Source organism: Rana temporaria, chromosome 6, assembly GCF_905171775.1.
Source record: "Rana temporaria chromosome 6, aRanTem1.1, whole genome shotgun sequence".
Taxonomy (NCBI): Eukaryota; Metazoa; Chordata; class Amphibia; order Anura; family Ranidae; genus Rana; species Rana temporaria.
In genome coordinates this window covers 54,499,584-54,512,360 of record NC_053494.1, presented here as the reverse complement: position 1 = coordinate 54,512,360, position 12,777 = coordinate 54,499,584, and the positions used below count along the sequence as shown (strand labels likewise).

General features: G+C 47.0%; 1 protein-coding gene across 1 annotated transcript; it reads left to right on the top strand.

The window, feature by feature from the left end:
- The first annotated feature begins 7,027 nt into the window (after window positions 1-7,027).
- LOC120943486 (small integral membrane protein 10-like protein 2A) lies at window positions 7,028-12,391 on the top strand. The gene is made up of 2 exons (XM_040356818.1): window positions 7,028-7,418; window positions 11,752-12,391. The coding sequence occupies exons 1-2, from the start codon at window positions 7,236-7,238 to the stop codon at window positions 11,770-11,772; spliced, it is 204 nt and encodes a 67-aa protein (XP_040212752.1). The 5' UTR covers window positions 7,028-7,235; the 3' UTR covers window positions 11,773-12,391.
- Window positions 12,392-12,777: the final 386 nt, after the last annotated feature.

Below are 12,777 nucleotides of genomic sequence, written 5' to 3'. Positions count from 1 at the left end.
GTGTACGGGGACAGCTGGCTGGTTGGTGAGTGACATGGGTGTCAGGAATGACTGTCCTACCCCATGATGCAGACATCACGAGGGGCACATGCACAACTAACATCCTCCTGTTTTTTCCCTTCCAGGTGACTCTGCCTATGCACTTGGGCCCCATCTCATGGCTCCATCCTGGAATCCCCAAACCAGAGGAGAGAGAAATAACAGTGCTGCACACATACATACCCGTGCAGTGGTGGAACGTACATTTGGCCTCCTGAAGTCCCGTTTCCGATGCCTGGATAATTCCGGGGGTACCCTGTTGTATTCCCCAAACTTTGTGTGCCAGATCATCGGTGCATGTTGCATGCTACACAACTATGCCATGAGAAAGGGCCTGGAGATTGACATATGTGATGACCTGACCCCCGAACCAGACACATATGAGTTGGAATGCAGGGGGAATGAGGAAAGGAGAGGCCGTATATAGACGGCCTCCCCGCCTTATAATCCAGATGCACCCTGGCTCTGTGTGTTGGGATATTGGCCAATACCTTATCACCATTCCACTCCAAACACCAGGACTTATCATTACATCCAACCTCTGACGCTTCTCCTGCCCTCTCTATACTGGGGTAACACATCCCGACTCTCCAGTGTGATGATCCCCCAACATCCACATCCTGGTAATGTCTCTCTGAGTAGAAACTCTGACTGCTCATCACCTGAGGAGATATCACGTTGCTGTATTCTGCTGGAATGCACTTCCCTAGATAACCATGATAATGAGTTTTACTTACTACTTGGTAGACCTGAAATCTCTCTGGTATATGAGGATGATTAAACTTTCTATTCATCCTGTGCGCGGTTTTCATATCATCTGAGATATTTAGGTAATTATGAGCCATGTCTGCATCCAGTAATATTTCTGCAGGTTCTGGTATATAGATCCCCCCGTATACCCCTGTGTGAAATCCCAACCACATTCAGTTCCTCCCCACCATGAAGGAGTTTATCACGTCTCTTTGTCGCCCTCATCTCCATCCTCAGTATCACACAAGTCACCTTTGTCTGATTCCTGTAGGAAAGTCAGTGGATCCGTCTTGTTACATATCTCCTCGAAGTGACGTATCTTCCTGGACAGCTCGTCCTTCTTTATCTCCAGATCCTTGATTAAATCAGAGGCTGGGAATGAGACTCTCTCTGCCTTCATAGTTATCTATTTAAGAATTCTACTTTCCAGGATGTCCAGTTGTCTCCTGATGTCTCTGAATAGGTTGGTGACTCTCTTGGTTACACCATCTGCACCGTCCTGTACTTTTCTTTTGTACTTCTGCAGACTCTTGATGCTTTCCTCCATCTCCTCTCTCTTTTTCACCAACTTCTGAAAAGCATTGGTCAGGTTCTCCTTCCTCTTCTCAGAGGCCTCCTCCAGTGCCTCCATCTGGTATTTCTGATGGTCTCCATGCAGCCTGCAGGACCCACAGAGACAGTCCGAGTCCTCGGTGCAGTAATACTCCAGGATCTTCACATGGACGGAGCATTTCCTGTTCTTCTGGGGAGTGGTGAAGTCATGGGACATGTTGGGATGACTTACTGTGGACTCTCAGATGGTCATCACACAGAGAAGCTTTACAATGCAGACAATAGTTAAAGCGGGGGTTCACCCTATGAACGGAAAAAAAAAAAAAAAAAATTCTACTACCATAAAATCAGGCATTGTAGCGCGAGCTACAGTATGCCTGTCCCGATTTTTTTACCCCCGTGCTCACCTTGTAATCGTTCATCGAAGATACCGGGGAATGGGCGTGCCTATGGAGACGGAGGATGATTGACGGCCGGCTCTGGCGCGTCACGCTTCTCCGGAAATAGCCGAAATAGGCTTGGCTCTTCACGGCGCCTGCGCATAGCCTGTGCGCAGGCGCCGTGAAGAGCCGAGAAATACTCCGGCTGTCTTCGGGGAGAGTGACGTGCCAGGGCCGGCCGTCAATCATCCTCCCTCTCCATAGGCACGCCCATTCCCCGCGGGAGCCGAAATCTACGATGTCCGATTACAAGGTGAGTCCGGGGTTAAAAAAATCGGGACAGGCATACTGTAGCTCGCGCTACAATGCCTGTCTCGATGGTAAAATCATGTGGGTGAGGGTGAACTACCGCTTTAACAGCAGGTACAGGGGAGTGAATACAGTACATACAGAAGATCTGGCTCGTTAGATTGTAAACGCTTGATTATATTGTGCAGTGTTATGTTCCTGCTAGGTTCAGGCCGTTCCTGGGACTCATCTCCGCATTCAGGACATCAATAAACACCAGACCCCTCCTGGGTATCTCCAGAACACCTTCTATACAGTCCTGGCAGAAGTTGTGTCCACATCTCAGCGTCACAAGATTGGTATAAATGTTCAGACAGATGGAACAGTCCAGATTCTTCCTCACATAAAAAAACGCCATAACTGATGGGTATCCTGGAGGTGAAGGAAGGCTGGAAGCTACCAGAGAAACACAAGCGGCACAAGCACAGTACATCGGGATCCTCACAAGATACAACAGGTGTAAGTATACAGGTTGCAGGCCACACTGAGTAACTTTGGGGTTAAACAATGTTGATTAGCAGCAGCGTGAGAGTGTCACTGGATACAACAGCTCTGTGAAACAGGTATCTCATACTCAGCTTCAAATCACTTCAGTAGCTCCAACGACATAGCCTTTTTCTTACATGTTCCACACCTGTTGTGGTGTATTGAAGAGGGGGGCTGAAGCCTGTTTTTTGCACCATCGCTAATGACCAAGGCTATGTCGTTGGAGCTACTGAAGTGATTTGAAGCTGAGTATGAGATACCTGTTTCACAGAGCTGTTGTATCCAGTGACACTCTCACGCTGCTGCTAATCAACATTGTTTAACCCTATTTTACCATCTACTCTACAGGGACGGTATTCTGAGATTGAGTACTATTTGATGCTCTGAATTAATTAGCTTTGTATTAATTTATTAATTAATTTTTATACACTAATTATTTTTTTTTTCCCTCATCTATATATATTTTGTGTGCTTCACCCCACTGTGGCAACACGACTAAGCCCCTATTCAGGGTTTTGAATTATTATCACAATTGGATTGATCTTAGTAAGGTATCACATAAATTAGTTGTTTTTAGCGCATATGTTTATATTTTTCACATTTTGTTGTTTGGTTGGTAACCTTTTTCACATACTGCAGCTTTTTACATTTATTTATTAATTGTGTGGTGTATTTTGGATTTAGTAGCGCTGTAGTTTATCAGTTATATTTACTGAGTAACTTTAATTGCACGGTCCTGCAAAAAAGGACCCAAATAAATAGAGCTTTCTTTTGGTGGTATTTGATCACATCTGCATTTTTTTTTTTTTGCGCTATAAACAAAAAAGGACATACAAGTTTGAAAAAAATATATATTTTTCACTTTCTGCTATTAAACACATCCAATAAAAAAATGCAAAAAAAAAATGAATTTCTTCATAAATTTAGGCCAATATGTATTCTGCTACATATTTTTGGTAAGAAAAATCCTAATAAACATATACTGATTGGTTTGCTCAAAAGTTATAGCATCTACAGACTATGGGATATTTAGTTTTTTTCGTCCCAGACTCAGAAGTGTCAGATCACGTACTAGGTACGTGATCTGACACAGAGCGGCCGCTGGTTAAAGAGGAGCTCCAGTCTCCCCCAAAAATGACTTTTAATTTTAAGGACACTGTCAGGGCCTGGGTTTTAACCTGAGACCTCTACTGTATCTGGCAATGACTCTTCTCGCTAAGCTACCTGAAATGCTAGACAGTCCCCTGCCTGATCCATTGAACAACACCCCCCTGTGCTTTGAATTTTGCTGAACCGTGAACTTCCTGATTTAAGCCACATCTCTGCGCTTCCTGTTTCCATATTATTGTGCTCTCTCCAGCCAGTATCTCACTTCTGTCTTTCCTGCTGCCGTCTGTATCTTTACTGCCACTCGTTACTGACCCTTGGCTTGTTGCTCGACTATGCTTTAGCTTGATCTCAACCCTGCAACTACTTGTTACCTACTTTTGGCCTGTTTACTGACTACGCTTCTGTTTGATCCTTACCTGCTATATGCACTGCTAGACCCCGGCTTGCTCACCTCCAGGTGGGGCGATTGTGAGGACCGCAACCTAGTACTAACACACAGCTAAACCAATCTCCACCATCAGGAGCTCTGGTGAACATTGGTTAGTACTTGGACTTCACACCTCAAGTGAGCCTGCGTTATTTGCCAGGTTGACCTGCTTGTATACCAATCCTGCTTGTTGGTGGGATTCCCTCTACTGCTATAGTTACTGGTATCTGAGTCACACCCCTGACAATGACAGACACTTATCTGTCCACGGATCCAGCAATGTCAGCCCCCGAGCCGATTCTTCAAGCCTTCACAGCTGGTTTCTTACTGCTCATGTGTGAGTCATGCTGCGCTTTGTGAATGGTCCTGTAGTCTTTTCGGACCTGTATGTGTCCAGAAGGCTGTGGGGGAAGGCGGAGGGGCCGAACTTCCTCGTAGATTGGATGATCTGATCCTGAAGTGGGAGCAGGCACCTGTCAAAACCAGGTACCTGCTCCCTCCCAAAAAGTGCCAAATGTGGCAGTGGAGAGGGTGCAAACAAGCAGAGCTTGTTAAGGTAGTCTGTCAGGGCTGAGCTCAGCCCTTTCTTCTCTGTGCTGGCAGCTCAGCTGTTAGCTAATTGCCAGCTTCCATCTCTCCACAGTGATCCACCTGTTGATGATCCGCTCGTCAGTTCTGCCTACTTAAGGACTTCCAGTTCACTTGCTCTTCGCCTTCGCCTGTGTTAACATTACAAGAGCCTTTCTCCTGCGTTCCAGTTGAAGACCTGCTTGACTGAAGTCCCCTCTGGCTACAGATCCTGCTTGCTGTTCCACTACCTTTATCGCTGGCTTTTGGACATTGGCTTGGCTGACTACCCGATCCGGTTACTGAACTCTGGCTATGTTTTGACTATGCTTACCAGGGCTCAAGACCTGCGGGAACGCAAGGGAACAGCAGGAACTCAGTTCCCTTTGCAGGACTAGAGCAGACGAGAGAAGCCGAGCTGCCCGAGCCAATCCTTCACTAAGCTCCGATGCCCAGCTCGAGTCACTGTCAGGGGCAGGCGAACCTTAGTAATCCTTTATGTTACTAGCCGCTTCCTGTATATGGATTCATCGATGCCGCAATGTCTCCTGGGAGCTTTTGTCATTGTTCCCAGGAGACATTGCGGAGGTCTGCCATGAGTTATCGCGGGATTTAGAAAGAACTTGCTTCTTTCTAAATCCCGCGATAACTTGCGGCAGTAGGGTGACCACATTTCCAAACTACCATTTAGGGACACCCCCCTTCCCAAAAATCAGCTTGTGCTGTAATGAATCACAGCACAGTGATTGGACACAAGAGGCGGGATTTATGATTTCTCCAATCACAAGCAGGGGGCGGGCACTGTGCTCTCCATGCATTCCCGGACAGGAAAAGTACTGTCAGTGAGTAAATCGGTGATGTGGCTGCCTTTTTTGGGGGCATTAGTTTGGCTTGTGGGTGGCTGTGTCAGTTTCAATCCCGGGACACTGTATTGTCCTGGAATGAAGGTGCCCAGGACAGACCTGCAATATGCGGGACTGTCCCGGGTAATCCGGGACACGTGGTCACCCTACGCGGCAGACCTCTGCAATGTCTCCTGGGAACAATGACAAAAGCTCCCAGGAGATATTGCGACATCGAGGAAGTAACTGAATACCCGCACACTACCCGATGAATCCATATACAGGAAGCGGCCAGTAACATAAAGGATTACTAAGGTACAGTGGATCGAAAAAAACGTGCGGTTTAGTAATTATGCATATGAGCGTATCATTTTTTTGGTGGGGGAGTGGATCTTGGGTGGGAGTTCCCACACTTTTTTCCCCAGGACTTGACCCCTGATGCTTACTATTAAACAAGTGTGATTTTACTGTACTTTTGTCTCGGACTGATTCATGGTTTCTGACATAGGCTAAGTTTATAATTTTACAATGACATTTGTTTTATCATAATTATTTTCTTTAAAAAAAAAAGTTGCCAAACCCTGGTGATCTTTGATCTCTTTCATGGTGTTCAGGTAGATCTCCAACTGTGGACAGTTTCTTCAAAATATTTTAAATGACCCTCTCAATATGTAAATAAAGATCTGAAATAACTCTTTAGCCACTTGGAGTATCTTGGCGCATGGTGGGAGTATCTTGGTGTGCGGTGAAATGGGCAGCTACTGGGGGGGGGGGGGGGGGGGGATTGGGTCCAAAGCTGCCAACAGTCCAGATTTTCCCGGTCTGTCGGTTTCCCGGGAAAAATCACAGGAAATTGGCGTCGCATATTAGGACTAAGGATGGGCTTCAGGTGTGTTCGATCCTAGTCCCAACCCACCTGAGCTATCCTGCCAGGAAGCTGTCACTGCACACCACCAATCATAGGCAGTGAGGCATTTCCTGGTCCGCGGCTGCACATACACACGCCCTGACTAGGCTGCACATGATTGGTGGTGTGTAGTGATGGCTTCCTGGCGGGATTGCTCAGGTGGGTTGGGACTAGAATCCGAACATGCCTGAATTCATCCCTTATTATAACTTAAACTGCCAGGGAACCTGATATATTTTATTTATTTATTTAACTTTAGCCTAAATTACCAACATAAAATATCAGCACAAGGGGCATCACTTACATTTAGCATGATGTGTCCCTTGTGCCCTTGAGGACCCAGAATAGGAAAAGGAGCAGGGATTTCAAATCTCTGGACCACTGGGGGTGCTGGCAGCTTGGCACCGCTGGAGGTAAGTACACCAGGGAGTGGACAGGGCTTGTATGGCGTTATCACTGCTATTTACCAAGTAACACTTTAGGAATACATGACTGCAATAGAATGATTATTTTTTGGTTTCAGTGTATAGTTTCTCTGTGTGAGAACTGAACTCCAGTCACATAGAAGGGACACAATGATATCAGCTGTATATATAAGGAGGAGGATGTACGTCTTCTGCGGGTTAAACAGGACGGAGAAGAGGTGTCAGCCACATACACAGCACAACCCCCATCACAGGGCACTCCCGGCGTCAGCTGATCAGCTTGTACCGACAGGGGGCGGTGCCCGGGGAGTCTCTTCCGGGTCAGCAGTCTGAATGGATTGTCGGTGATCTGGATCGGAGTGTCCGGTGATTTCCCCTCCCCCCAGGCAGGGTGGGGTGTATATGGCGTCCTTGTCCCAGCTGGCAGTCTGGCTCTCCCAATCGGCCGCTGCTCGCTCCTATGTGGTCTTCTCCAAAGGCCTGAGCCGCACTCTGCTCATCTTCTTCAACCTGGCCTGGAGGCTGAGGATTAAATTCCCCTATCTGTATGTCATCGCCTCCATGATGCTGAACGTCAGGCTGCAGGTGAGAGCGGAGCCCCCTTCATCTCTCCCCGAAACCTTCAGTGGGTCGCCCTTCCCTGCCACCCTGATTGCCCTTCCCTGATCACCCATCCCACTTCGCTGCCACTCTGATCACCCTACCCCCTTCAGTGGATCCCACTTCCCATCCCTCTTCAGTGGATTGCCCTTCCCTGCCACCCTGATTGCCCTTCCCTGATCACCCATCCCACTTCTCTGCCACCCTGATCACCCATCCCACTTCTCTGCCACCCTGATCACCCTACCCTCTTCAGTGGATCCCACTTCCCATCCCTCTTCAATGGATCGCCCTTCCCTGCCTCCCTGATTGCCCTTCCCTGATCACCCATCCCACTTCTCTGCCACCCTGATCACCCTACCCTCTTCAGTGGATCCCACTTCCCATCCCTCTTCAGTGGATTGCCCTTCCCTGCCACCCTGATTGCCCTTCCCTGATCACCCTTCCCCCTTCAGTGGATCGCCCTTCCCTGCCACCCTGATTGCCCTTCCCTAATCACCCATCCCACTTATCTGCCACCCTGACCACCCATCCCACTTCTCTGCCACCCTGATTGCCCTTCCCATTCTCCCTTCAGTGGATTCCACTTCTCTGCCACCCTGATCACCCTACCCTCTTCAGTGGATCCCACTTCCCATCCCTCTTCAGTGGATTGCCCTTCCCTGCCACCCTGATTGCCCTTCCCTGATCACCCTTCCCCCTTCAGTGGATCGCCCTTCCCTGCCACCCTGATTGCCCTTCCCTAATCACCCATCCCACTTATCTGCCACCCTGACCACCCATCCCACTTCTCTGCCACCCTGATTGCCCTTCCCATTCTCCCTTCAGTGGATTCCACTTCTCTGCCACCCTGATCACCCTACCCCCTTCAGTGGATCCCACTTTCCATCCCCCTTCAGTGAATTGCCCTTCCCTGCCACCCTGATTGCCCTTCCCTGCCACCCTGATTGCCCTTCCCTTAATCGCCCTTCCCTGCCACCCTGATCACCCATCCCACTTCTCTGCCACCCTGATCAGCCTACCCCCTTTAGTGGATCGCCCTTCCCATTCCCCTTTAGTGGATCACCCTTTCCTGCCCCCCCTGCTCTCCAGGCATGGCAAAGTTCCACCACTCCTCAACTGCTGCTGTAAATCTTGGTTACATGGACAGTTACATGGACAATTCCTAATACCTAGGTATGGCTGGGTGGGATATACACAGGTAGGGAAGGGAACACAATGTATTATTGAAAAATATACATTGTTGAAAATAAAGAATTAACCAGAATTAAAGGAAAAGGTTCACTTTTTAGAAAAAAACATAAATGCACATTTTTTTTATTTTTTGCAGGTAAAAAAAAAGTGCATTTACTATTTTTGTTGCAGGAGCCTGCGAAGCATTGCACCAGTGATCAGCAGATCACTAATGCCGTGCAAGTCTCCTGCAGACTGTCAGTGTATCGGCTTGATTGTACTGCGTATGAGGAAGCCGATACAATCTGACAGGAAGACTCAATGAGCTACCACGGCGCTGTGGTAGTTCATTGAAAACTACAAGCCGATAGCTGCAAAGGCTGCTGGGCCTTGTAGTTTTCCATTCACAGAAGACTGTGATGTGGGAGGAGCTGCTAGCTGTCAGATCAGGCAGGTGCGGGGGCCGGTTTGGTCCTAACATCTTACACCCTGAATGTGGGTGTAACATGTTATGAAAGGTGAACTTCTCCTTTTACGCAGAGCTAAAGTTCTGCTGTAACAAACAAACATCAAGCAGGCAGATTTTTATTGCAGAACAGACATGTTCTGTATTTTCTGCAGTAAAATGCACCTGCCTGTTCAAGTGCTGTAAACTGAGCTGTGAATCTACAGCGCCGGCCCTGTGTGTCGGAATGACGGCCTCCTGTGCATGCTCAGGAGTGACACCATCCTGCACCAGCCAATAAAGATGTTCAAAGACCAGCACACAAGAAAAGATGTTGACAACAGTGAGGGACGGATATTGTTGAGGGAAATATAAATATTGATCCCTTTAGCTCCGCTTTAAAGTGGTTCTAAAGGTTGAAAGGTGTTTTTTTTACCTTCATGCATTAAGGTAGAAAACCTTCAGTATGTAGCTCCCCCCAATACTTGTGGCTGACCTCATTTGTCTCTGCCTCCTCATTGGCTGGCTGAGAGACGGGCAGGGGGAGCCATTGCCTTCTGCTGCACTCATTCACAGCCAGTGACGAGGGGGTGGGGCCAAGCCCCCTTCTGTGTGTCTTATGGACACTCACAGCAGAGCGAGCACACATGAGTTCCCCTTTAGCAAACGGCTTGCTATGGTTACACTTGGAGAAGAGGAGGAGCCAGGAGAGCTGGTGGGGGGGGGGGGGCTGAGAGGAGGAGGACAGAGCAGGTAAGTATGTTTTGTTATTTAAAAAAAATACAAAAATCATAAAGCTTTAAAGTGATATTAACCACTTCCTGCCCTATAGCAAAATGACAGGCGGGCGGTGGTTCAGTTATCCTGACTGGATGTCATATGACGTCCAGCAGGATAACAGCCGCCGCGCACCTGTGGGGACCTGCATCACGGCGATCGGTGGTGTGGTGTGTCAGTCTGACACACCGACGGAGACTCTTTACCACGTGATCAGCCGTGTCCAATCATGGCTGATCACAATGTAAACAGGAAGAGCAGTTGATCGGCTTTTCTTCACTCGTGTCTGACAGACGCGAGTAGAGGAGAGCCGATTGGCTGCTCTCCTGACGGGAGGTCTGCTGATTATCATCGCAGCCCCCCCCTCGGATGCCCGCCCAGGACCACCAGGTGAAGGCCAATCTGTGCCAAGGCAGCTGCCAACCAGTGCCCACCCAAAATTCCTACCAGTGCCACTAGGGATGCATATCAGTGCCATGTATCAATGCCCATCAGTGCCACCCATAAGTACCCATCAGTGTCGCATATCAGTGCCCACCAGTGCCGCCTTATCAGTTCCCAGTCAGTGCTACGTTATCAGTGAAGGAGAAAACTTATTTTATTTACAATTTTTTTTTTTTTTTTATTTCATTTGTTTAGCAAAAAATAAAAACCGCAGAGGTGATCGAATAACAACAAAATAAATCTCTATTTGTGGTAACAAAATGATAAAAATTCTGTTTGAGTACAGTGTAGCATGACAATTGTCATTTAAACAGCATCAGCACAGAAAATTGGCTTGGGCAGGAAGGGGGTGTTAGTGCATGGTATTGAAGTGGTTAAAGTCTTGTGGTGTTTGTTATTTTTAACAAAAAATAAATAAATGTTATACTTGCCTACTCTGTGTAGTAGTTTTGCACAGAGCAGCCCAGATTCTCCTCTTCTTGGATCCCTTGCCAGTGTTTCTGGCCCCTCCATCCTGCCGAGTGATCCTGCAGCTAGCTATGGGGCACCTGAGCTGAGCCACTACTGTTTCCATTCAGACATGGAGTCTTGGCCCCACCCCCTCGCGCTCCTCATTGGCTCACTGACTGATTGATAGCTGTGGGCGCCTTGGGAGGGAGAGTCCCAGACAACCGAGGCTCTCGTGCAACATCGCTGGATTGAGATGGGGCTTGGGTAAGTATTGGGGGGGGGGGGGCTTTTTATCTTGATACCTAAAGATAAAAAATAAAAAAAACTTCTGCCTTACAACCACTTGCAAAATATAGTAATTGTTTATTTTAACAATGCCTGTGTCACCAGGAGACCTCTTATAACTTTCACTGTATACAATAGATAGCTTGAAAGGAAACCATCTATTGTTTACTACTGTCATGTGACCTATTATTGGTTACAGCGGTTATATGGTACCAGCGGTGGGACAGTGCGGTCATCGGCTGTGTCCGTTGGATGCAGCTGGTGACAGATCACGCCGCTGCACGTGATCCGGGAAGATGTCATATGATGTTCACCCGGATCGACGAGCGATCTGCCCCGATGTCATCCACCCATAGGCCAGATGGGAATGGATTAAAGGTGCTTTGCTGGATTTCATAGGTACATGGGTGTCTTAATTTATGATGCTGTTGAAAGGACAAACTGAAGCTTTTCACCCTTCTATGTGAAAAAGCTACAGTGTTTTCCCCCGAAAATAAGCCCTATTGTGATTTTCGGGGAGGGCTGCAATATAAGCCCTACCCCGAAAATAAGACCTAGCGTGGTATGTGATGTAGGCTGTGTGTGCTCAATGCATTCGGTATAGCACCGCTCAGCTGGTCTCCCGCTGCTCTTCAGCCAACTGTCAGTGGTGGGGGATTTTGACGCCATCATTCTGTTTTTTTTTTAAAAAATATAGAACAACATTGGTGAAATGTGCCTGATGTGTATTTCCATCTCTTTCAGGTTCACATAGAAATCCATTAAGACGCAGACACCTTCTTCAGCAGAGCATTGGCCTCCATTGGACATTGTAATACTTGCAATGGATGGACTGTGTACTATTAGTACATCATGCAGCAAAAAAGATTCAAGAGGCGCTTGCTTACAGGAGAGGGATACCACAAGGCAAGAGGTGAATGATGAAGTTCTGGAAATACATTTGACAAGATGCAATTCATCCGAATGTCATTTTACTCAATCGCATAAAGCGATGGCACCTTTGACGTTCATTAAATCTGTTTTCGCCCACCCCTTGTCCAGTAGTAGCACGGGTTATTCTTTAACAACAAACGCCATTTTAGTCCATTTTCAGGATGGTTTAAATGACTGTACCTTAATATTTTTATTTCTATGGACTGGACTTGGTGACACAAGTTTATCATCCCTACTCGCCGAATCGTGTTGAAGACTTTGCATGTACCTTTTTTTTTTTTTTTTTTTTTTTATGTTTACTACATTTTAAAAGCTGTTGAAGGACATGGGAATTTCCATTGTGAACCTGAGTTTCTGATCAAAAGTCCACAGAAAATGTGTTCCTTATATATTTCTGGGCTCAACGGGGGTCTGTTGGAAAAATAACAGAATAATAACTTATGTGCCAGTTTTTTTTTTTTTTTTTTTTAACTTTAATTATTTTAACTGTTTTGCTGATGAATGTGAAGCATGCCATAAAATAGCAGCTATTGTAGGATTGATTAGATAAAGGAAATAGAAGTGTTCCCCCTAAAGCAACCAATCAGGTTTAAGCTGCTATTTCTCGTTAAATATATCTGGTTGTTGGGGGGGCTATTTGCAGAAAAATAACCCTATAAGTTTAAAATGTACATAGGAGTGCAATATATTTTAGTAAAGTACTAAATTGCATAGCAGCCAACTTCAGGTTCCATATATCGGCTCTGTAGCCTTCTAGACTGGTGTTTCTCAACTCCAGTCCTCAAGGCGCCCCAACAGGTCATGGTTTCAGGCTTAAAGCGGTGGTTCACCCTCATT

Excerpts from the sequence above, each read along its gene's own strand:
- LOC120943486 (XM_040356818.1), top strand. The coding sequence starts at position 7,236 with ATGGCGTCCTTGTCCCAGCTGGCAGTCTGGCTCTCCCAATCGGCCGCT. Across the intron at positions 7,419-11,751 it reads TGCTGAACGTCAGGCTGCAG|GTTCACATAGAAATCCATTA; the intron begins GTGAGAGCGGAG and ends CATCTCTTTCAG.